At 30.9% G+C, this 26391-nt stretch overlaps 3 protein-coding genes and 1 long non-coding RNA gene across 4 annotated transcripts in view; 2 read left to right on the top strand and 2 right to left on the bottom strand.

Moving 5' to 3' along the window:
* Positions 1-32: 32 nt before the first annotated feature.
* Positions 33-5042, top strand: LOC126740297 (N-sulphoglucosamine sulphohydrolase). The gene is made up of 7 exons (XM_050446258.1): positions 33-164; positions 3010-3139; positions 3195-3583; positions 3767-3904; positions 3960-4163; positions 4218-4343; positions 4405-5042. Exons 1-7 carry the CDS (start codon positions 59-61, stop codon positions 4869-4871), a joined length of 1560 nt encoding a protein of 519 aa, XP_050302215.1. The 5' UTR covers positions 33-58; the 3' UTR covers positions 4872-5042.
* LOC126740300 (uncharacterized) lies at positions 4972-8183 on the bottom strand. Its single transcript, XR_007661858.1, has 2 exons — positions 7621-8183; positions 4972-7566 (listed from the first exon to the last, which is right to left on the bottom strand). It is a non-coding gene; the product is annotated as an uncharacterized LOC126740300 (long non-coding RNA).
* Positions 8184-12091: 3908 nt separating this feature from the next.
* On the top strand, positions 12092-15351 carry LOC126740669 (U3 small nucleolar ribonucleoprotein protein MPP10). The gene is made up of 3 exons (XM_050446794.1): positions 12092-12801; positions 14098-14296; positions 14475-15351. Exons 1-3 carry the CDS (start codon positions 12219-12221, stop codon positions 15301-15303), a joined length of 1611 nt encoding a protein of 536 aa, XP_050302751.1. The 5' UTR covers positions 12092-12218; the 3' UTR covers positions 15304-15351.
* A 1642-nt stretch (positions 15352-16993) lies between these two features.
* Positions 16994-26391, bottom strand: part of LOC126740380 (Golgi-specific brefeldin A-resistance guanine nucleotide exchange factor 1) — a 34515-nt gene continuing 25117 nt past the window's right edge. Inside the window, exons 26-31 of the mRNA XM_050446366.1 lie at positions 24147-24341; positions 23986-24087; positions 23793-23933; positions 23505-23673; positions 18853-19006; positions 16994-17606 (exon numbers count right to left, since the gene is read on the bottom strand). Coding sequence (XP_050302323.1) covers positions 17306-17606; positions 18853-19006; positions 23505-23673; positions 23793-23933; positions 23986-24087; positions 24147-24341 — 1062 coding nt within the window. The 3' untranslated portion in view covers positions 16994-17305. The remainder of the gene's footprint in view (positions 17607-18852; positions 19007-23504; positions 23674-23792; positions 23934-23985; positions 24088-24146; positions 24342-26391) is intronic.

Below are 26391 nucleotides of genomic sequence, written 5' to 3'. Positions count from 1 at the left end.
CCAGTTACCACTTCTTCTCTTTTCTTTTTGACCTCAAAGTACTTTGAACCAGTTCAAGATGGTGTGTAAAGTTGTCTTGTTGTGTTTAGTTTTGCACTATGTTGCTTACGTTATATCAATAAATGATAACCACAAAGTAAAGCGAAATGTACTATTAATCATAGGTAAGCAGAAAATATCGTTATCAGAGTGTTAGAGACACGTAAACAGAAGTTATTTGCGTTTATGCCGAGCAAAACAAATAAAAATAGGTTATGTTATCATTTTTTTGACAGAGATGCCTAAGGGCACATTTACAATAAATTCAAAAAATAGATTTCTGACCTAGGGAGAAAAAGGATGGTCATGTAATTGCGATCTCAAGACGAAGACTAGGATAATTAAACTGCGAACTACTAATCAATTTTTTTATTCCCTCCCCTTGTGAGTAAATTATTTTTCTGGTATGACGAAGAAAAATTATATTTTTACTTAGCGTACCGGGGCGAAAGTATCATACTGCTAAAAACGTTAACGTGTTCGTTAACGTTCTTAAATCCTAAAGATGAGCTCTATAGGGAAGCCATTCAAATACAACTTTTCTGGATTATACAGGACATTGAACTTACATAACGCTTATTAACACAAGCAAAAAGGTCCCATTTTCCTTCTAGTTCAACATCTTTTATAAAAATAAATGGTCATTTCTATGTATTTCACCCACGCATTTCATCATTTGTAGGTATTAGTGAAATTTTGTCCAGGTTTTGGACTTATAGTATAGCAAACCTGGATTGTCCCACAGAGCTTAAAATGTTTAAATCTTACAGATATCAAGTAAAAAATATATAGAAAATTTGGGCTTTCTGAATGAAATTTTAAAAATTGGATAAAGTATTGTCTTTAAAAAATTTCAATTGGGAAAACTGGCAAAATGAACAGAAAAACTAAATATTAAAAGAAAGAAGAAAGATTTTTCTTAAAAAGAGTAAGAACAGAATGAAGACACTTCGATCTCGCTAACCTAGAAAGATCCAAATTTTCAGCCTCTCTGGGTGAAACTGATTTCGTTAACCCAGGAAGATCCAGAATTCTGACTTATTATCCAAAAAGACCCGAAATTCCGATTTTTCCAGGCTAGCCTATTTCCTCGCTGGCCTAAAAAATCTAAAATTCTAAGCCTTTCAAAATTCCCTTTCTTCCAAAAAGTCTTTACAGGTTTATATATTAGCAACAAAATCTGAATTAAAAATCACTGAAAATAGTTTCTATAAAACGAAGGGGGAACAAAAATAAGCATATTATCTCACTCTTATCTGCCATCCCTTAGACAGGGTGAGATACACCCCTCAAATCTTAAATAGAAAGAGAGGTCGAGTGATACACCATCTTAAAAAATGCTTCCCAATAATACCATAGCAAGGCACATTTCAGAAAACTCTTCTCTCTTTATCAAGAAAACCAATTAATAAAAACACATTTTTAATTTTTTTTTATATGACTATTTAATTAAATGGTTAAAATAATGGCTACCGATATACTGGCATGTCTCTTAAGCATTCGAAACATGTCGAGCCTGTGGTTTGTTTCCGAAAAAAAACCGTTGTTTATAAATATTCGCATTTAATAAAAGCGTGATAATAATTACAGAATTTACTTTAAAAGTAAGTTGTACTGGTATTATTATTTTAAGAACAGTTGACTTTCGGTTCATTTTAAACGAAAGCAGCACTCCTTATCTTTAACAATAACGTACAGCATAGCTGAACGTGTGGACATTATTTTCATTTATGGTTCACAGAATAAATGTTTCTTAAGGACAGCTCAACGTTTTAACGAAAGGCATCCAGGTCAAAATGTAAGCCCGAAGTATGTTCGCCAACTAGTAGCCAAATTTGAAGCAACTGGATCTGTCATGAATAAAATAAAAATAGAAATCAACGGATCTAAGTCGAGGAAACTCACGAAACAGCGCAAATTGAACTTTTGGGTCAGTTTGCAATTAATTCAACTTCTTCAGCTGCTTGACGAGTTGGATTAACTAGTAATAACGGATTAACCAGTTGGATCACGAGTTAATCCAGTTGGATTAACTCGTGAATCGATAAGAAAGGTACTTAAATTTCATACTTAGGTACTTCAGTTTTATCCCTATAAACTGCAAAACATGATGACGACAACCCGGACAGAAGAATCTAATTTTCTGAAATAATGACAGATATATATAATTATGGCAGAACCTCGACTTGTTTAGCAAAACTGTTGTTACTGGAATAACGAGAACCCACGCGTATTCAGAGAAGGGTACCCCCAGAAAATTAACTCTTAAGCTGATATATTGGGAGATGGTATTATCAGCTCAATAATTATACCAGGAAAAGCCGACATGCATACGCTGAAATGCTACAGAGGCCTATCGAACCACTAATAGGGCAGGAATTAGAAAATTGGAGGGACAATTCCAACAGGATGGAGTATCCTCATTATGTAGTTCCCGTTAGGCAATGGTTGCATGTTTATTATCCTATCGAGTGGATTGGAAGAAGAGGTCCTATTGAATAGCCATTTAGATCTCCGGACCTAAACACCTCTTGACTTCTTTTTGTGGGATCACCTAAACTCTGTGGTTTTTAAAACGCAACTTGAGTCACTAGAGCAACTCCAGCATAGAATAGTTCAGGAATACCATTCTACATCCAGAGAAACATTTGTAAAGTTACGTGAAAATTTTTAAAATAGGCGCTATTATTGTTTTTAAAATAACTGAAATTATTTTCAATATTTAATCATGTATGTGTGTTATATATTATGATGTATCTCTCGATCTCCAGTTGCAGTTGCATCAGATAGGGGTGAGTTAATACGCTTGTTTTTGTGCCCCCTTCGTTTTATAGAAATTGTTTTCATCGTTTATTGTTTCACGAAAAACGGAATAAAACTTTTTTCGTTCCTAATATATGGTCATTTCAAGTTTTTACATTTTCACCATGTATACGGAAGTTTGATACCGAAGTAAGTTTCTCGTTTTAGCTGACGACGCGGGTTTCGAAATCGGCGCTTATGGTAACAAAATCTGCCAAACGCCCAATTTAGATGAATTATCCAAAAATAGTTTAATTTTTAATAAGGCTTTTACATCGGTTAGTAGCTGTTCACCCAGGTAAATTTCTTATTAAACTACTCATATACATTAAGTTATTTTCTCAACTTTTTAGTCGTTCAGCAATTTTAACGGGCAAACCGTCTCACCAAAATGGAATGTATGGTTTGCATCAAGGAGTACATCATTTTGACTCTTTGGATAACGTTGACAGCTTGCCGAAAATATTAAAAAGAAATGGCATTAAAACAGGGATTATTGGGAAAAAACACGTCGGTCCAGACGATGTTTATCCTTTCGACTATTCGCAAACGGAAGAAAATCATTCAATTTTACAAGTGGGCAGAAATATCACATTTATTAAATTGCTCACCAGGGAATTTTTAAAAAATATGACGGATGATCAATTCTTTTTATATGTCGCTTTTCATGATCCTCACCGTTGCGGTCATACAAATCCAGAATTTGGGGAATTCTGTCAGAAGTTTGGTAATGGAGAAGAAGGTAAGACAAGTCAGTTATATGCGCAGTAATTTAGTAAAAAAATAACTTACATACATTACTGAAAAGAAATTATATTTTATTGTCATAATAAAATCACTCTTTATAATAAATTTATGAAAGATTAGTCACACAAATACCTAATATTATGGATCTGATATCAATAAAACATTTTTTAAACTATAGGCATGGGTTTGATCCCAGACTGGGTACCGATTCACTACCAATGGGATGAAATTGAGCCTCCTTACTATGTCCCAAACAGTGAGGCCGCTAAAAGAGATATTGCTTCGCAATATATTACCATGTCCAGACTAGATCAGGGTTAGTCTTTATAAAAAATAAAAATTGAAACAACCTGAAACTATTATTTTTTTAGGTGTTGGATTAGTGTTAAAAGAATTGAGAGATTCTGGTCATTTAGATAACACGTTGGTCATTTTTAGTTCAGACAATGGAATACCATTTCCAAATGGTAGAACTAATTTTTATGATTCCGGCATTGCTGAACCTATGTTTATTTCATCCCCTTATCATAGAGAAAGGAGGAACCAAGTTACTAATTCATTGGCAAGCCATTTGGGTAACAATATTGCTAAATAGTAAAAAACTGCTCTCATAGCTTCACTTATTGTAGACATTACTCCGACCATCTTAGACTGGTTTGATATCTCGCCAAATGATAGTAAAATATGGGAAACTAATGAAATTAAAGAAAAACGTTATTTTACAGGAAAAACTCTGCTTCCACTGTTAATAGAAGGTAATTAAATATTTTTTTTTATATTGAGTTAGGAAGAATTGTCCATATATTAAAATTTTAGAGCCAACTGACAAAACAAATGAAGCCATTTTTGCCAGTCATAATTTACACGAAGTAACGATGTACTATCCTATGAGAATGATAAGGACGCAACGTTATAAGTTGATCCATAACATAAATTATTTCAGTCCGTTTCCCATTGACCAAGACTTCTATGTATCACCCACTTTTCAAGACCTTCTTAACAAGACAAAATCCTCTCAAGAAACTTTCTGGTTCAAAACTTTAAAGCAATACTACAAAAGGCCAGAATGGGAGTTATATGATCTTAAATTCGATCCATCTGAGGTGTCAAATTTGGCAGGGAAACCTAGTATGAAACCTACGTTAGAAGATCTTAGAAAAAGATTGTTTGATTGGCAGAAAGAAACGCAGGATCCTTGGATCTGTGCCCCTCATTCAGTTTTGGAAGATAAGGGTGCTTTTAGAGAGCATCCTTCTTGTATGGGTTTGGATAATTTGTGGTGAAATATATTTTTAAGAATCTCGTAGTGACATTAGAAAACAAAAGTTTTGGCGTAAATATATATTTACTTTAAGAACTTCTAGATTAAAATAAAAACGTATATTTTTAATGAATATAAATATATTTTATTGTTACATAAAAATTACAAAACACTGAATAAAATTTCAAACTTAGTAACAGATCATAATACAATTATTACATAAGTACAATATAATATACTATACATATAATAAGTTAGTAAAAAATATCCTAGAATTAATAAATAATAACATGTAACAATAATAAAATCTATTATTTGAGCTGTAGCCTAGTGCATAACTTTTTATGAAGCTTGGACAACTTACATAGATTAGCTTTTCTCCAGGTGAAAATTACAATTAAACCTGTGCTGATCCCACCCATTACGGCAACATTACATACATCTTTTGGTTAAAAAAAAAAAGAAAATTGAACATGTTATCGTTGATTGAAGAGGCGCTTTTTCAATCAATTCAAGGCGCTTCCCTTTTCAATCAACGATGTTATTAATAACGTAGATGGAAGGATTTAATGTCACTACTGGTGTTGAGAAAACCTTAATAGAAATGTTGGTATCCAGAATGAAGTTTTGTTGAATTTTTGTTCAAAAAGTATATCAAAGCATTGAATTTTTTAATCATTAGAATTCTTAGGATCTATTATTTTGGAATTTAATGGTCAAACAGGTCAGATTACATATACATCTAAGGCATGAAATTATAATTTTATGGAACATATGTATTTATCTAGACAGCAGCCAACTAACTGATAAATAGGCTTGTTTATTTAGTTGCATTCATAAATTAGAATTGACTTAATTGCTACCCTAAATTTGGTAAGAGCTATTTGGCCATATATTTACATCAAGAGCACAATAATATGAAACATACTATCTATATATCATACATCAACAAATTTTAAAATTGACTTCTAATTACTGCACTACTTTAGTTTAATTAAGTGGACCTTCTAAGATTTCCTCTTAAGAACTTAAGATTATACAAATTGTGAAAAATCTAATGTATTTATTTCTACTTCTGGTTTAAAGCTTTAAGACAAGGTTCACTAGAACATCTCAGTGCTGTTTAAAAAATCGGCATTTATGCCGTGTAGATGTTAATTGACATGTAACACACATGTCAAATGCAGCAGAATATTTTACAAATAACAGGTATATTAAAAATATTTATCCAATAAGGTAACTGTAGAAGGCAAGCAGAGATAAAGTAAAATGACTAGTTCATAACAAAAAGTGTTGAAACTTTTCAATGTAAATGGCCTGAGGTGGCTCACATCATTTTCCCCAAAGAGAACATTATACTTATTTTAAATATTAATGTATAGAAAATATAGCAAATAACTTTTTAACTACTGCTTTTACTGTACACACTACTCTAGTACACTCCTGGTTTGCAATTATGTATTTATCACACACTTAATATTTTTTAATAGTGTTTTAATGTTCAACATTATATATATAGAATGTTATGTAATATTATCTATTAAAATTGACAGTTTAAACAAAATAAAGAAATGTGGCTTAAAATGAATATAATAATTTTGCTATGCTTGCTAGATAATGCCACTTAATGTTTTTAATATACCTCATAATCCACATGTTTTTAGAAAGCTGATTGAACAAGATTTGTATTTACTTTAAGGATTGGCTAACCATTTTAATTATAAACAAGGTATTCTGATTTGGTTTCAAATAAGTGAGTTGAAAATATTCTTTGGTTATCTAGAATTTAAAACAAATTTAAAAATTAGTGAATTGAAATTGATTAGACAATCATAACATGGGAGAATGCACCTGTAAGTCACACAACCCAGCAGACATAGCAGATTTAGTCATATCTTTAGCTTATGGCATACATATGTAAAAAAAGCAAGGTGTACAAAGTTTAAGTTTTTGAAAATGTTACAACAAATAATTAAAAAAAAAATTTTAAGTTTTGTTTAATCATGCTTGGCTCTGGTTGCTTTAATTTGGTGGCAGCTGTCCTCCATTAAATAAATGACATCTTGCAAATGCTATAAGCATAATGCCAAAGTAATAAAATAAGAATGTAACACTTAAAGTGTATAAGTGAAAACACTCACTTGGACAAGAAGTTATCTAAATATGAAAATTGAAAATATTTACTTTCTTATATACTAGTTTTTGCATAACTATAATTGTGCTGGATTACATACAGTAAAATCAGTTAATTAATCATAAAAAACAAGTTGCCCATACCTTACTTATAATATTATTACAACATCTAATACTATTGATTCAAGTAGGCCGAGAAATATACTTAGAATTATCTTAAAGTTCTATTGTGCATAGCTATTTGGGATGATAAATGATCTTTTAACATAATTCATAATTTGGTAAAATAGTTGTACTGGCCATAACTTATCATCACACACATTTTTTAAAAATAAACTACATTTCCTATAATTAATGTAGTGAAGCTTGTTAGTACCTTTCCTTAAAATTTGTGCATGTATTTGTCACCATATAGACTGACTGGTAGAATCTTTGGTTGCATCACTCTGATAGTAATGTTAACTTAATTTGCTTTTATTATGAAGCCTTTTCCTTTTTAAAGAATAGTGCAGTCTCTGTGACAGGTCAGATGTAACATTTGCTATCCTCATAACGGATTTTATGTTATCTGATAGATCATTTAACTATAATAGGATAAAAATTATATAATAATGCTTATTAGTAGTAACCTTGCTTACCCGAGAGTCATAATCAGCTAATCGGAGAGTTCTCTGATGTCCATGATAAAGGACTTTCATTTCAAATAAAAAGCCTGCAGCCAATAGAAAGCTGAGTATTAAATAGACATTGTTTAATTGTGAAAATCTTCGACAAAGCATAAACATTACAAAAACTTCTAAGCATTTTTTTTACAAGTTTACAATCCTTCTGCTTAATCCACCTAGAATATTGATAGTTGAATCCACTTTTAATTAAAATACATTGGTGTTTGGGAGATGTTCGACATAGTAAGGATTAATTCCTAATATTTGCAATAATTTAAAAAATTTATACATAACAATTTATTTGTAATTAATACACATCATATAACCATAACCAACAAAAAAAAGTTATGACAGGAATCAGCTGTTTGTAGTTTGTAGGCATGTCGGATATTCATCGATGTTACAAAAACATCGATATTTTTTGGTCGATGTTCGATATTTTGCCATCGACAGTAACATTTCAGAATCTGGATGTTACCAGTGTTACCACAAAACATCGAAATAGTTTACATAAGTTATATAAGGTTATTGGTCTAAAGCCGGGGAATTTTAATAAAAAAAATTTTTTAGTGAATCAATATTTTACAATAAATTTTTTACATAGTTTAAAGGTTAATTGAGGTGTTATTTAAAATTAAAATTTAGAGCTATTTTGATAAAATACCCATGCACAATAATACAAATTATGTTCCAAAAAAAATAAAGACTTCTGAAAACACTTTTTAAAATCCCATCTAAAGAGTATGCACAAATCAACTTATGATCAAATTCAAATTGAAGGCAAACCATTAGCCTCCAAGTATAATTCAAGAACTATTAATCAATACTCTGATGCTGAAAGTGGGAATCGATATCGAGGTTGCTCGATAGCAACACTAGTGATTGATATAACTCAACAAAGAAGTAGAAAACGGTGTTTTTTCTCTGAAAATTCTGTTGATTGCTAATCCCAAAACATTACACCGGCAAGTTCAACTGATACGATAACACCTACTGGAACACTAGTTATTTTTATTAATTTTATTTATCTTAATAATGACACTAGATTTAACTACCCAACGTTGGTTAAAATTAGGTCTATTTATTCAATAAATAGGCTTTTCGTTCTTTTTAATTTCAATAGGAAAAATAAAGAAAAATAAAAAATATTGAAAAGAAGAAACGATCTTAGGTCAATAGATGAAACTCAGCTCCTGAGTATATAAAAAAATCTATTAAGATACCTCAAGCAAATTACTTATTTCAGATTGATTAGACTTTAATTAGATTAAATATAACGAAAGGTGCCGTTATAAATTTGAGTTTATATTTCTTTTAAATACGTGAAAACATCTATTTTCTTATTCTTTTCAGTAATTGAGCGTATAAGATTGAGCGTAATTTTAAATTGATTTTAATAAGTAAATAATTATTAATTCGTCACAACAATGCAGATTTTTATATTTATAGGGTTACACGAAAATAAGCTGTTCAAAATACCTATTCAAGATAATATAAATAAAATTATGTAAAATTTTCAAGACAGACAATTGATATTTAAAAATATCGATTATTTCTTTTAATATTATCGATGCAATCGATTGTGGGTGTCGATATTGACATCGATATTATCGATGTTTTCTGTCGATGTCGCATCCCCTGTTTGACATAAAATTAGGCAGATTTCACACCAAAGAGATAAGCAACAAGCGATAAGCGATACGCAATAAACAACATGCTTCGGTAGACGGCGATATCGTTCCAAGAAAATATCTGCAGCGATAGGCGATGCGTATCTGAGAAACATTTCAAACAGGTTGCGACAGATACTTGTTGCCCATCATTCAAGCGATATGGGCGAAAAGCTGAACATACTTTTTGTATAAATAATTGAAAAGTTGTATTTATAATTATAAATTACCCGAATATGCGAAACGAAATGAGTCTGAAAAAGCATGGAATTTGGTTGCGAAAGAAGCACAATTACCAGGTATGAAAAAACAAAATACACATATTTTACAGATTTTATTATTTTGATATAATTATTTTAATACTAAATATTATTTATGTAACAATTCCATTGCCATGGGATTGCTGCTTCAGGAGTTATAAATTAATTTTGTAAATAATTTCGTAGTGTTATAGCAGAGCATGCTTCATTTATTTGAATACATTCTTGTGGCAAATGAGTACTCAAAGAGCTTTCTATATTTTCCCTATCCTGTTCCAAAGTCGGTAGAACAAATCGACCCTCCTTACAGCGAATAAAATTGTGAAGAACACATGCACTTTTTATTATGCTATCAACGGTTTTTTCATTACATGTAATGGGCGTTTCGAAAATCCGAAATTTGCTCACTAATATACCAAATGCGCATTCGACACTTTTACGACCGTGAGACAATCTATAATTAAATACGCGTTTCTTATCATCTAAAAGTCTTTGTGGAAATGGACGCATAATATGTTTTCTAAGTGGGAAAGCTTCGTCGCCACAAAAATAAAATGGAAAAGAATTTCCACTTATATCGTGTGGGAGAGGTCGAGGTGCCGGAACTTTTAATTCACCTTGGTCGAGTACTCTTCCCAGCCTGCTACTTTTAAACACAGCTCCATCGCTGTTTCTGCCATAGTCGCCAACATCTACTGTTAGGAACATTCCATCAGCATCAGCTGTTGCCATTAAAACGACAGAAAAATAACTTTTGTAAATGTAGTATTGAGAACCTGTATTACGAATTTTTTAAATTTGGATGTGTTTTCCGTCAATTGATCCTATGCAGTTGGGTAGATTCCAAAGTTCATAATATCGTTTAGCTGAGGCTATCCATTTTCTCTCATCCGGTACCGACAGAAAATGCGGTTGTAAAGCAATAAAAATAGCTGCTGTTGTTTCTGCAATGAGGTTACTAATCGTACTGATTCCTCGAATAAACATAAATGACAGCGTTGAGAAACTGCTCCCTGTCGCCAAATATCTAAAAATATGTCTTTATTAGTAGGATTTATTTCTTGAATATAAAGCAATATATTTTTTTTTTATTTTTTAGTTGTAAAATGCAAGGAAAAGTGGAAGAACTTACGAACAGCATTAAGGAGAGCGAAAAAGAAACTTCTATGCGGATCAGGGGCTAGTAATAAAAAATATTATTTAGAGGATGCGATGGCATTTCTCTTGCCCTTTATAAAATCAAGGAAACAATGTGGTAATTTATCTTCACCAACTCCGAATGATGAACCTAATGATGAGTCTATGTTGGAATCAGAAATGTCAAACGCTTCAAAGTCAAGTCAAGAAAATTGCTCAGAAAAACAAATTGGACAAGAATCGGCAGTTCAGCAAGATTCAGGTGAACTATTAGCAAAAGATATTTCCCAAAATTACAGTCAAAGGAGTGATATTACTGAAAAGCAAACTCAAAACAATGCTTTACCTATTCGACACAAGCAGTTCAGTAGAACTCAAAACAAAAGGATTTGTTCCAGGCCTTCAACATCTACGTTAGCAGAAGAAGCTGACTCATGTTTTATAGATTTTGTAAAAAAGCAAACATTCCCTACTATGCCAAATGCAGATTTGGAATTTTTACAAAGTCTCCTGCCAGATGTAACTAAAATGGATTGCAAGCGGAAACGAAGATTTAAAATAGGCGTCCTTCAACTAATTGACACTCTCTTACAAGAGAAGGAGACAGAGGAGTTGACTCCCTCAGCAGTGCCATTTGGAGCTCCTTCGCCTGCATTGAGCTCTGCACCTTCAGTATACGACAGCTCTACCAGATCTATATCACCGTCGGCTGCAGAATATTTTGCAATGTGGAACATACCATAGTATTTTTATCTTATAATTAAATTTTTTGTGTTCTTAAGGTTAACAAATAAAATCTTTAAAATTCAACTGTGATCTATATCATGATAAAACAGGTGTTCAACATACCTTAATGTAGTCAAAAGACGTTCTTCAGGGGACACAGCTAATCGGTAATTTGTGTCTTTTTTAAGAATCAATGGGGAAACAAGTTTAACTAATATTAAAAAGTTTTCTTGGTTCATTCTATAAAAACTTTTAAACTTCTCTGAGTCTGAATTCATTTCTGCGGCAACTACTCGCAGTCTACTAGTCGCAGAATGACATACATTTGCAACGTGAAAAGGTCGTACCCAAAAACGTCTTTTTTTGTCTCTGCCTGCGTCGACGTAGCATATAAAATGCAATCAAAACGTTATTTATGGTTGCCATTTTTAACTGATTGTTTTCGTGTTTGTATCGTTGCGGTCTGAAAATAGAAGTGATACGATATCGCTTTTGCTTATCTTTTTGGTGTGAAATCTGCCTTAGACTATAGATGAAGTATGAGCCGCGAGGAACGATGTCTCTGAAAAGTCTGAATCGCAGTGACAAATCGTTCACGTAAACGCACCATCAGACAAATCCACATGGGTTTGACGTGTTATGTCAAAGTCAAAATACATAAAGAATCTTAACCTAACAAAACTATATTCAAATTTGAAAACAAACATGTTTTCCAGTTTTTCATTTCAATAATTCCTTTTGCTCAATATAATAGTATCTGATAATCGTAAATACTAAAATGGACAAATGTTCTTTAGACACTTTCTTGACTAAGTTCACCAAGCAAACTGAGAATCCCATAATTTACCTGGGCCTTAGTGAGAATGAAACACAAACTCTTCAAACACATTTAAAATCCCTTTACGACTTTACAAAGAGTGAAGAACCTAAGAAGCCACCTGGACAATCTTTAAAAAGACTTTTAATAGACAATTTTGATTTGGAACAAATTTGGCAACAAGTCGAGCTTCAAAATGAAGATACAATCAGCCATGCTCTTGAAGAAGTTAGCTCTTTATTGGTAAATAAGAACAATTTAGTATTTAAATCTGTTAGGGAGTTCGTAGACAAAAACAATAAAATACAACCCAATGATGGAAGTGGTGATGGCTCAGATGAAAGTTGTGATGAAATTGATGCTGGTGAAAAAAATTTAGATAAGAATAATAAAAACTCGGATGGAGAAGAATCATTTGACTCTGATATTGAGGATATTGGCTCTGACAATGAAGCTGTAGAAAAGCAAGTACCAGGAAAGGGGAGTGCAAAATCTATAGTTGATGATGATTTCTTTAAATTAAACGAAATGGAAGCTTTCTTGGGTAAGTATTACCTTTTCTTTATCTGATTCTGTATAGATTTTTTCAGTAGATTATAGCTGGATTTAAAAAACTTTTATTTAGTACCACTTAAAATCAAACAAATTTAAAATATTTCTTCTATTTAACATGCTGTAGCCATAAACATGATGATTGGACTCTCGGAAACATGATGATGAAGTTGGTAATTTCTATCCTCTAAGAGAGTACTAAAAAAACTAATGTCAAAACCACCATCACCAAAAATGGTATGCAACAACAAACTAAATAATTTTGTTTTTGGTTTCTGGTAACATTTTTTTGTTCATTATTTATTGTGTGCCAATTTATTACTATCAGAATCTGATTTCCTGTTTATGTTTCTCTGTTATAAGAAGAAACATTAACATTAATTTTTTATTTTCAATTTGTACCTTAGGCTGGCAAGCATTTATCAGTTTTTCTTCTGGGTCTTATGGACTTATTATTCTTGGTTTACTTTTTCATAAGTTATGGTCAAAATCATAATTTTTAGGGATTTTTGTTAATGTTGCTTAATTAATCAGCAATATTAAAATCTTTTAATTTTTTACAAAACTTACATAGATATTTAAATATACCTTCATCCTTGATAGATATGATTGTGATCTAATTGAGTAACTATGCACATTATGGTCAAATATAATATTAGGTTACATTTTTGTTATTGTTTATGATTTAAATAAGTCTATTTAAATTTAATTCTGAATAAATTAGACTCACAGTAGCAAGCCAATCAAATTTGAGTAATATTTTTTGTATTTTATTTTCCAATAGTTGAGCTTTATTTAAATTAACTTTGCCACACATCCCCATACAGGAAAAAAATATCTAAAAACTATTAGAAAAAGACATTATAAACTCGAAATGTATTTTTATTAAATAAATATTCTGTGCTCATATACACAGCAGACAACACTTATATTATTATTTAATTAGATCTTCTATTTATGTATATGTGGTAACAAATTTAAATTTTCATCTACAAGAAATCCTAGATATTTTTTTATATATGGTACTTTTTCTAGAGTTATACCATTTATGATATATGAGATTGATAAAAGCAATTTAATTTGTTCCAATACTAGAACAGTGTCATCTGTCAAAGTAAAATATCTTGCTTTTATATCAGTCAACTTTAGATTTAGCACCTAAAGGCAGGATTCAAATTATAATCTCACTTTCATCTCTCATAATTTGGCTGTTATTAATACTTGTTTAATTAAATCTGATAAATTTATGAAAGACACATTTAAAATGAGAAAAATTTATTTTTCATAGAAAATGAAGAGAAACCAAAAAAGAAAAAGGACCCAAATGAAGAAGAATCTGATGAGGATGAAGAAGGCAGCATAGACTTTTTTGAAGATCCAGACAGTGAAGAAGACGGGAGTGAAAATGATGAGGCCAAAGTCGCAAGATTTAAAGACTACTTTGTGGCCAAAGAAGAGGATGGTGAGCCTAAAAGAAAAAGAAACAGGTATGTTAAGTATTGCTAGTCCAAAAACTTTCATTTAAAAGTAATTATATCCCTCATTACAATTTTTTATTTAATTTAAAAAAATGTCGATCTGTTTTTATAGTAAAAGCTTTGAATTGATAATAATTTTCTCTTTTATTTTAATTAGGTTTTAATAGGTTTTTATTTTACTTTTCAGACTTATGGAAGAATTAGATGACAACAATGAAAATAATGACCTAGCTGAACTAAAATCAACTTTCGAACTTCGCCAGGAACGTTTAAATCGCAAAATCCAAGAATTAGAGGAACAAGCTGTCCGTGAGAAATCCTGGCATCTTAAAGGTGAAATCACTGCTGAAAACAGGCCACAAAATTCATTGCTAGAAGAAGTCCTAGAGCATAAATTACGTTCTAGGCCTGCACCGATTATAACTGAACAAACATCTCTACAGTTAGAAGACATAATTAGGCAAAGAATCAAGGACAAAACTTTCGACAGTGTAGAAAAGAAAATTCGTCCTGTGGAGACTCCTCTGGAGTATAAAAAGAAACTTGTTTTGGATCAAGAAAAGAGCAAAGAGTCTTTGGCGAAAATATATGAAAAAGAATTTTTAGAACAACAAGCTTCACTAGACAAGGATCCTTTAGAAAATCAAGAACATGAGCCGGAAATCCACAAGGAAGTCAAACTCCTAATGAAAAACCTTTTCTCAAAACTTGATGCCTTGTCGAACTATCATTTCACTTCAACTCCAGCTATACCGGAGTTAAAAATAATAAACAATCTACCATCACTTAACATGGAAGAAGTGGCTCCAGTAGCAGCAAGTGATGCAGCCCTGTTGGCACCAGAAGAAATAAGAAATAAAACAAAAGGAGATTTGGTGGGCAAGGGTGAAAAAACTAGTACTGACAAGAAAAGAGAAAGACGAAAGAAGAAGTTGAAACAGAAGATCCACAGCAAAAGAAAAGCAAAATTAGAAGAGGTGAAGGCGGCGAAAAAGCAACAAAGAAGCAAGGCTTAACTTGTATGTTCTATTATAAATTTGTAATATATTTTTTTGTGAATTTTATTGCCGAGTTTTAATAATAATAATAATAATGGCTTTTATTTGAAAATATACAATAACAAACAGTAAAGAGCTATTACTACAAGATATAATATGGCGCAGTCTAGCTTAGAAGCTATTCTACTGAACCATTTGATATTGGTCTAAACCACAAAACATAACCTTCAAGAAGGTTATGTTTTGTAGTCTAAACCTAAATAACAAATAATAACACAGATCTGTCATAATAATTAGCATATAACACCAAAAAGCATTCACCTATCAGAAGAATATCAATAAAAAATAGCAATATGTATAAGTTAATAAATAAACATAGGAAAATCAACATTTCATGTAGATCCAAATTTAAATGCCTTTACAGTATGAACCCAATTACAGCAACCATTTTCATAAAGAAATAACTGTTGTAATATAAAGTCTTCTACATGAATAACTGATCAATAATAGATCTAATAAACCTTTTGAAAGAAACTAGTGTGAGAGATTTTATGTGCAGAGGAACTCTATTATAAAGTCTCGCTATATTGTAACTAAAAGACCTTTCAAAAATAGAAGTTGAGTGAAGAGGTATAGTTACACAGCTCGTATCGCGAAGATCTAGATTATGGATTTCTGAGCGAAACTTTATTTTCCTGTATAAGTAGTCGGGACACTTTCTTGCTATTATTTTATAAAATAACACAACTGAATGGAAGACGCGCCTCTCATCCATTCTAAGCCAATGCACATCTCTCAATGCATAATTGAAGTGCGAAAGCACTAAAGAGTCACAAAGCATTTTCTTTAGATTTAGAAATGCTCTCTCAATACACATGCTGACATGCTCAGTAAACCTCAAATCACTGTCCAGAACCAGCCCTAGATTTTTAGCGTGGTCAACAAGTGCAAGTTTATTATCATTATTTCAATTTATTTGAATGCTATCCTTATGCAACTGTCGTGATTGAGTTCTGCCAAAGAGCAACACCTAAGACTTGGAGGGGTTAAAAGTGACGCAGTGCTTATGAGAAATTAAGAGCAGTGACTCCAAATCTTTATTTATTTCATTTATGCACTCGAGAACACGACCCGGATTAAAAGATTTGTAGACCTGCGTATCATCTGTATAAAAATGTACATTACAAGATTCAATGTATTTTGCCATTTGGGAAGTATATAAGGTAAAAAGAAGAGGCCCCAAAATTGAACCTTGTGGAACCCCAAAACATAATGGCACGGATTCAGCTACTTCGCCATTGACTTTAACCCTCTGACTTTTACCCTTTAAATAACTGGTAACTAGATTGCATATTTTAAAAAAATAATTCAAAGAGTAAATAAATAGTTATTTTATTAGAAGGTACAGAAATAAAATAGATCCGTGAAAAGATTCTTTAGGGAATACATATTTTTTAAGTAACTTACCATATTATATAATTTTTTTCGAAAAAAAAATACAAAAATCTATACAGGTTAAATTTTTATATTATAACAATAATAAACACTTAATTATCTGTACACAATTACGCATTTAAACACATATTATGGTAGAAGATGTATAATGTACACTTAATTTAATTTTTTCCTATGAACTCATGCTTAATTTCAACCAATATAGTATTCGTTATAGCTAATTCACTAACAATAAATGTCAATCTCACCAATACGATATCCTACTTATATATTTATTAAATTTAAATAGATAATTTTAAGAGATAACTTATGTTTTATACAAATAGACTCTTGATCTGAATAACAATGACGCTGAAAAGATAATTTTATGTATAATAAATAAAAAAGAGAAAAACAATATAAAATATTTATAGAGAACAAAATATAATAATATCATGTTTTAAAATATTTGACACCTTTATAGTAGAAGCCGATTCACTTCTTCAAGTGACCAGCAATTCAGACAATTTATTACACATATAGTATACAAAAGCATCACAAATGTTATTTACCCAATTACTGTCTGTCAAACACTAGTACCTTCAGTGGTAACTACAGTTTCAAAATTTCTATCTATACCATATAAAATTTCACTTCCCACAGGCATAAGACCGTTACCTCCACTACTAAAATAATTGGACGATTGAAAATAGTTCGTTGAATTATCAACTGCTTGTTCAGTGACTGATACTTTCGTCACGTTGCTGTCAATTGTGATGACGTCTGGTGAGGAAGCTGATATTAAATCTTCTTTTGCTGGAATAATTTCTGAATGACTTGAAGATACAAAATGATTTTCTGTAGAAGGCTCTGTCACGTCTTGAGGTCTGTAAAATATTAAAAAAAAGACCGTTAGAAGATACTAAATTGATACAAGTAAGTTAAAAGCGTAACGAAACAATGTTCTAGTAAAATCATTTAAAGGATTTCACTTATTTCGAGGAAATGATTCACATTTTATTTATTATGGATACTACGTCAGATAATCTAAAATTTTTATATGTTTAAATATAACGCGGATATATGTACATTCAGTATTTTACAGAATTAGTAAACGTGTAACAATTTTAAATACTCTTCAGTAAGATTATCGACCGAGGTATACATCCCAGAAGAATAAGTTACATAGGTTCTCTAATTATTGACCGGCAACATGGCATAATCTCTTAATAAAAACCAAATAGATTTGACTGCAGTATACTCTATCCTGTTAAAAGCATGGGATGTAGGCTGTTACGTTCCCATTTTCATTTCATCAAGTTCGAAAGTCGTTCATCATAAGTTTTTATTATATCTAGGGATTCAATTTAGTAGATTTTTATGTCAAGGGGCTAACTAATCATATTTTTTAGTATATAAGTTAGAACTAGAATTGGAGATCTCGGAGAAAAAACATTTTTCTTTTTTCAAAAATGTTTGTAATAAAATATTGACAACTCTTAAATTATATAATTTAATAAAAACTAAATGATTTTCCTCTAGCAATAGAACTAACAAAAAAAAACAAATAAATATCAGTCTATAAATCTATGCGAATGAAATCCACTCGCCTGTTTAAATTTAAGAAAACTCTGAAGTTTAACTTAGAAAATGCGTTTGCATTTTATAGAGAAACTCCTGAACAATATTGCAAAAAATTAGGTCGTTTTCTTAATCCCGAAGTTTTTGCAATATTATAGATTCCGGTTACTTAGAATACCTAAGCCATTTTATGTGTAGCCAATTAATTTTCCCACTTTTATTATTGATTTTTCTATTTTGATTCCGTCTTCATCACATTTTTGTCATTAATAAATTCTTCCCGTTTCATGTTTATTCCTCTCAATGGATTAGTTTTTTTTTATCACGGGCAACTACGTTAATCCAATCTTCCAGACTATCAATTACGCCTTTGATTAAATTACTCCGAAATCATCATTGCGATGTTATGGGAAATTTATGTTCTATTGAAAAAGCAGTCATTTCTCGATATTTAACTTTTTTAAAGAATTTGTTATACAGAAGTATACAATTTTATTATGACAATTCCTTAAATTCCTCTTCAAATATTTTATGAATAAATAAATAAAATACCTTGGCATATTATCGCTTTGAATATTGTACGGGTTGCCGACATACTCAGCATACAGTGACAAGGGTTGTACTTCTGTAGCAGTAGTGTTGGGAATTATGGTGGGGCTGTTATACAGAACTGGAAAGGAGTGTTGTTGAGCTTGGGATGAAATACCTAAAAAAATATAATCTCAAATTTAAAATGTTCTAGAATAAAAACTATTAAACTGTTTGCTTCATGCTGTTTTTCTTCAACCCTCTTCAGGACTATAGTGAGAAAGAAATTTCTTTAAAGTTCTGACGCGTCTATAATTTCGACAAAAAACACTAATTAACTGTAAGTAAGTAAGCAGTTTTTATTATTTTTATATTATTTTATTAATTTAATATATATTTTTACATTTTTTATATTTGTATGACCATCTTACTTTATTATTATATTTAAATGTATATTTCATGACATCTTCCTTTGTAAATATTAGCTTTCATTCAATATGAAATACCCATGGATAAATATGTATATTTTGTTATTCTTTCTCATTAAGAAGAGTGATTTAAAAAATTGATATTAGAAACATAAAAAATAGATGCTTTTACATTCACATGTTCCCTACAAACAATATAATTCACTCAAGTCCATTTTTTTTATAACCAGGTCACAATAACAATCGTTTAACAGTGACGTACGGTGACATTTTTAAAAATAATTAATTTAATGAGGAAAAAATGAAAATTTTCATGCGATTTTTATAAAATAGAATTTAGAATATAGAATCCGAGTTCAAACGAGACGAAGTTGATATACACAATACCATATTGCGGCAAAAAAAGTAATTGTAAAAAACGACAGCTTTATTAAACTTTAAAAGAACAGTTCTATTAAAAATTGTTTTTATATTGGCATATTGGGTTACGTAAAACTTTTGAGTTCGATACTTACTTATACTTGAGATCTATTCTCCTATTAACATATTTAAATTGATTTTATACCATCATCGTAAAATTTTAGGCCGATAATTGTTTAGTGCACTCTTTTTATGTGTCTTTCCCTATTGAATTTCTTATAAAACTTATAACGCCCTGAAAAACTTCACTTAACTAGGAATACAAAACTAGGATGCCACAAAATCATCCGTAGTTATAATATAATTTTTGGCTGGAGGTCTCTGTGCAGCCGACATTTTCAATTCTAAGTCGTTTTTTAGTTTTATTTCAAATATTCTTAAATTGCTCTCGATTTTTAATTGTATTTTTAAAGCCAACAACGCAAAAAATTAAAATCGAAATTTGGCTTCAAATTTTTAAAATGCTATTGTGGCAATAGAGATACAACAAACAAGAAGGAAAGCAGCTAAAAAATTTAAAACTTACCACGAAAGAAACAAATTTTACGATTTTATTGAACCGTTGCAGGCATCTTTCGGATCACGATGTACAAATTACATTTACGAGCGAGATGCTTTTTGACGTAATTTTGGTTTACTTCAACAATCATATTCTCGTGTAAGCGTTTCTACTAGACAGACTAGACGCGTTGGGATATTTGAGTGCGTTTATTCAATTAATTTGCAATATAAAGTTATAGTAATAAGTTTAAGTCATATCTTACAAACAGATCTCACTCTGAAATCAGTTTCAAGTTCTTCTGTAAGTGTGGGTTGTGGTGTTCTACAGGGTACAGTGCTTGGCCCAATACTCTTCTTAATCTACATTAACGATCTTCCACATGTAGTTCCGAAAGTAAAAGTTGTATGTTTCGCTGATGACACAGTTCTGTTATGTAAAGGGGATTTTTGGGATGAAGCTTTTTTAAAGGGTGAAAGTGCAATGTGTAGTGATCAAACATGGATGGATGTTAATTCACTGACAGTAAATGTCAAAAAAACTAACTTTATATGTTTTTCAATGAGTATAGTGGGATTACCAAGCAAGCATGTTCTTACGATTCATACCCCAGATTGTAAAATGAATATTGACTGTACTTGTTCTGGCAGCATCAAATCAACAAACAAAATTAAATACTTAGGTGTCTATTTTGACAATTATTTAAAATGGCAGCATCATAGTGATTATATTCAAAACAAACTAAAAAAACTAAGAGTTATATACTCAGTAAAAAAATAATAATAAATGCGTACAAAGCACTAGCTGAATCATGCCAAAGCTATGGTATAATATGTCGGGGTGCTGCCTACAATGAAACTTTAAAGAATAATATTATTGTACAGAAATATCTCTTAAAAGTTATTTTATTTAAATCCAGACTGTTTACCTCCAACCTTTTATTTGAACAATCTGGAATATTTACCCAACCCAACCCAACTTTATATTAAAAATGTACTTAGATTCTCAATTTGTAGTAATCTTTTTAAAAATTTTATTAGTTATAATGTTAATACTAGAGCAAATACACATCAACGTCTAATAATACCCATCCCCCATTTTAGTTTAACTCGAAAATGTCTGACATATACAGTATTGCGCATAAATATAGCAACAAGCGATGTTTTCAAAAATATTATTTGCTCCTTTATTTATTCCATATTATTTCTTTACTTTTAAGTACACACCTCTGTATTATTTATAAATATACGGAGATATCATAAGAATGCCAATGCAGAGTAAGGAACTTCATGTTTGTTTATTTAGACAATGTGCATAAATGTAGCAACATTCTTGTTTCGCATTTATTTTATCAGTTAAATATCGATTTACCTGCTGTAAAGTTGTTATTTTTGAATCTCAGAGTTAACTTAAAATGGGTCGCTCAAAAACCGTCTCTGGTGATGTAAGAAAAATTATTGTGGAGCATTACGAAAATGGTGTTAGGCAGAGTGACATTGCAAGAAGCTTACGGATTCACAGGTCAATCGTATCCAGAGTTTGCAAAAAATTTCGCCTTACTGGAACAGCTGCACCGGCGCCCATTCCTGGTAGACCCAGAAAAACAAATTTGAGGATGGATAGGCAGCTGCTACGAATTTCCAAAGAAAATCCTTTTTTTTCTTCTTCCCAAATTTTGGCAAAATTAAAAGAGGGTGGAGGAGTAAACCTCAGTTCCAGTACCGTAAGGAGAAGATTACTTGATGCCAACTTACCTGCTCGTCGCCCCGCCCAAAAACCGTTACTCTCAAAGAAGAACGTCAAGGCTCGTTTTCACTTTGCCCAATCTCATGTCTACTGGTCTGTAGCTGATTGGAAGAAAGTCGCATTTAGTGATGAATCTAAATATAATTTATTCAGGACTGATGGAGTGATGTACGTCCCAGTGAACAAAGATTAAACAAAAAGTACATTTGCCCCACAGTTAAAAATGGATGGGGAAATATTCTTGTATGGGGATGTTTCTCGGCTCGTGGCATGCGACCCATAGTAAGAATAGTGGGCAAAATGGATCGTTTCATGTACAAAGACATTCTGCAAACACATTTAGTGCCATATATGGATGAAGTCATGCCAGTAACAGCCATATTTCAGCATGACAACGATCCAAAACATGCTTCTCAATTTGTTAAGAGGTGGCTATCCGATGAAAATATAAATGTAATGGTCTGACCATCTCAATCGCCAGACCTAAACCCTATAGAGAATTTATGGCATTACATTGACACAAAATCAGGCACCTAACATGCTCTAATACAAATATTCTCTTTGAAATAGTGGAAAAGTGGTAAATAGAAGTGAACAATGACTATATTATGAAATTAATTGAGTCCATGCCAAGACGATGTGCAGATGTTATAAAGGAGAAGGGGTACTACACGAAATATTGAATTGATTTTAATTTAGTTGGGTTATATTTTTTTCAGAATCAAAACTATTTTTTGTTGCTATATTTTTGAATAATAAATTTGCATAAAACAATTTGGTGTTTTATTTATTATGATACAAAAAATATGATAAGATGAAAATATAAACAGGCTCTAACTATTCTTGTAAATAATATATAAACCTTACTTATAAAATAGATACTAAAAGATATATAACAGGAAAGTTCAATGTTGCTATCTTTTTGCACAATACTGTATATCTCCCAAATTATTAAATATGTTGCCGGAACAATTTAAAACCAAAAAATATTATACTGTAAAGAAAAAATTATACTCATGGATTAAAGATAACATAAATTCCATCAAGCGCGCCATTAACTTCCATTAAATTATAACTACTGATAATATTATTTAAGCAGGTATATGTTACTATTATTAGTGTTAGGTTGAAGTTCATTATGAACTAATTATTGATCAGCTTGATGTGCATATACACAGACACATTATGTATTCATATTACATCTCATAATAATTGTAAAGTAATATGTTATTGATTGATTAAATAAATAAAAAAAAAATAAAATAAAAATAAATATTTTACGATGATAACATAATATTTAAAAAACACTATAATTCATATTTAAATTTCACAGTATTTATTTTCTTATGACAAGTATAGGAAAGCAATGCTTCCACCGCTTCCTTGTACCGCACGTCACTGTCTTTTAAATTTTTCATATTTTCTTATTAATTTCTCATATTGGAAAATCGTTCTACAATCCGTCTGATTATACAAACGAGTTCTTTTACGCTGAATACGTGGTTTTATTCCCTTTGACTTTCCCGATATTCTAATTCTACGTTATTTAAAACCGGCATCTGTAAATTTTTTTTTGTACTTACCGCTTGTATTATTAACAGCCCCTATATTAGTCAATAAATTTGACATGTACGGCATACCAGGCTGCAATGTGGGCTGTAAAATAGCCGCGTTAGTAGTAGAAATTATGGTGTGTTGTTGAGAAATTGGTAGTGGTGAAGAATTAGAAGACCCGATTGGTGTAGAAACCATCTGCAATATGACCATGATATCTTTATTACTGAACCGCAATGATGCAACGCGTCGGTTTTTAAAAATATAAGTATATTAATTTAATTTATTATAGACATTAATTAGGTATAGTTATATACCTGGCCTAAGTGTTGAAACAGGTGGGAGGAGACCTGTTGCTGAGATACAGGTGGTTGCAATATTATGCTTGATCTAGTTAAGTTTTCGATGTTGTGTTGCATCGGGTTAATTGGCTTTGGGTAAGGCAGATCTTGGGATTTCTTAAAATATATATATTTCATTATCAATATCCACCATAATTATTAAACTTACCTCTTCGGGCATTTGTTCCTGGGAAGATTCTTTAAAAAGCTCTTCTTTCATATTTGGTAAGAATTTACTTATTCTATCCCACGTTCCGTGCCACAATTGGTTCTAAAAAATAAACCGTTCATGATTACAACCAATTTTTGATCTCTTATATTACTTTTTACCTTTCCATCTGGTCCGTCAAATACTTTAGCAGAATTCATAACCAAAAGCATATTTTTCAACAATTCTGGAATCGCTTCATATAAAATGTCACTTTTGTCAGCGTGCATATAACGGTCCATATAGTCCAATATGTTGGACCATAAATGTGGGAATGTTGAAAGGGACAAAAGGGGAGTAAGATGATGTAAAAATACCTAAAAAATTCATTTTTAGTATCCATGGACACATTAACTCCATCTCACAATATCAAATAAACCTTTCATCACATTTAGATAATGTTTAAAGAGGATATGAATTATCAGCTAAATTATGACTTGGTTGTCTGATCGTCAATAAAAGACTCAATAACACCATCCAACCGACACAACGACTTCTCATATCACTATGTTTATTTATTTATCTATTTATTTATTTATTTATTTATGCAATCTACAGACACAAAGTCCATTAAATGATTACAATTGGTCCTTAATGACTAATAAGCACAGTAAGCACTACATATTACAAAATTAAAAAAAAATAGATTCTTTGCCCCTCAGATAACACATTAGGTAACTCAAAAAAAAAAAAACTAAAAAGAAAAAAAACTTAAAAGTATTCTACATCAGATATATTTTTTTTAAATTTCCCAAATGGTTCGTAAAATATGTCAATATGAAATAGTAGGTTGGCGGCACTGGACATTCGAAAAATTGGCGACTTTTTACCTAAATTGGTATTTGTTTTTTTTATATAAAAAGTTCCTAAATCTCTATTGTTATGAATGTTTACTGTTAAAAGCAATTTTTCGAGAAGAAATGAACAATCTATATTATTATGAAGGATCTTATGCGTAAACAACAAGCAGGCCACAGTTCTTCTGGAAGTAAGTTTTTTTAAATTAAATTCTGTCAAAAGATTTTCATAAGATATATCCATCAGATACACACCATGTTTTTTATAGTACAAATACCGCAAAAACCTTTTCTGAACTTTTTCCAACATTTGTTCGTAAACCGAATAGAATGGACACCAAACAATCGAGGCATATTCCAATATGCTGCGAACATAGACATTATAGAGAGTAGTAATGGTCTTTAAGTTAGTAAAGTTACAGGCATTACGAATTATAAAACCCAAAATCTTAAATGCCTTATTAACAACCGTGTTAATATGAGCATCGAAATGCAACTTATTGTCGAAAACTACTCCCAAGTCTTTTATTTCTGTTTTACATTTTAAGACATTAGTACCCATTATATAATTGTAATTAATTGGCACTTTTTTTCTAGTAAAATTTACTGAAATACACTTTTCAACATTAAAAGATAATCTGTTTTGTTTTGCCCAAAGTATTACTCTATTCTACTATTATGGTTTGTAGAAAGGTTTTGTCCAGAGTTGTGCTGATCTCATGTCACTAAGAATAAGGAAAGTGTAGCTAGTATCTTAAGAAGAGTGCAAAAAACTTATTTGTGACCTATATTCTCCCATTATATTTTACCAGAGATTTTCATGTTAAACATTAAAAAGTTTTTTTTTTGTTAATTTTAAGTTAATTTGTACAGTAAATACTCAATTATAAATTTGAATATTATACTATTTTACTATTATACTAGGACTAGAAATAATATAAATACAGGGTGCTTCAGAACTATGGGATCAAACTTGTAGGGGTTATTCAGTGCAACAGTAGAAAACATTTGAGTATAGGAACCCGTGTCCGGAAAATGGTCACTATGGCATTACGGCCCTAAGACTCTTTAAAATTTAAAAAGACGATAAATTGCCTAATATTAGGTTATAATAATAGGTAGGAATGTTATATGAATCTATTTTCTTATATAATTAAATTAAAAATTAAGTACTTAGTAGAATTATCCGAAAACAGTTTTAACTGGCCCGAAAAAGTTGACATTAATTATGTGAACCAAAAATATGTGTTATGTGGGCCAATTAATCTGATCGGCAATGGACCGTTTTCTATTGATAACTCAGTTTTAAGACAAATTAAAATTCCGTACAAAAAAATTAAAATAGAAAATCCAACATGGTAGGAAATTTAGATGTAAGATCTTTAAATGTTTCTGTAGTTTTTTTATTTTTTTTCTAAATAAAACTATGTAAAAATAACTATTGGCAATTATTGGTTATTAATAGGCTGACTACTGGATAAAATTGGCAACTACTGGTGAAAAGTAGCATTTTTTCAAAATTAATTTAGAGTTAAAAAAAAATGTTTTTAGTTGATCTGTCTATGGCTTT

This window comes from Anthonomus grandis, chromosome 9, assembly GCF_022605725.1.
Source record: "Anthonomus grandis grandis chromosome 9, icAntGran1.3, whole genome shotgun sequence".
Taxonomy (NCBI): Eukaryota; Metazoa; Arthropoda; class Insecta; order Coleoptera; family Curculionidae; genus Anthonomus; species Anthonomus grandis.
This window is presented reverse-complemented; position numbering and strand designations above follow the sequence as displayed.

Bases quoted from the DNA above. Each gene is read 5' to 3' on its own strand.
- LOC126740297 (XM_050446258.1), top strand. From the start codon at position 59: ATGGTGTGTAAAGTTGTCTTGTTGTGTTTAGTTTTGCACTATGTTGCT. The intron at 165-3,009 runs GTAAGCAGAAAA...TTCTCGTTTTAG, and splicing joins AAATGTACTATTAATCATAG to CTGACGACGCGGGTTTCGAA. The intron at 3,584-3,766 runs GTAAGACAAGTC...TTTAAACTATAG, and splicing joins GTTTGGTAATGGAGAAGAAG to GCATGGGTTTGATCCCAGAC.
- LOC126740669 (XM_050446794.1), top strand. From the start codon at position 12,219: ATGGACAAATGTTCTTTAGACACTTTCTTGACTAAGTTCACCAAGCAA. The intron at 12,802-14,097 runs GTAAGTATTACC...TATTTTTCATAG, and splicing joins CGAAATGGAAGCTTTCTTGG to AAAATGAAGAGAAACCAAAA. The intron at 14,297-14,474 runs GTATGTTAAGTA...TTTACTTTTCAG, and splicing joins CCTAAAAGAAAAAGAAACAG to ACTTATGGAAGAATTAGATG.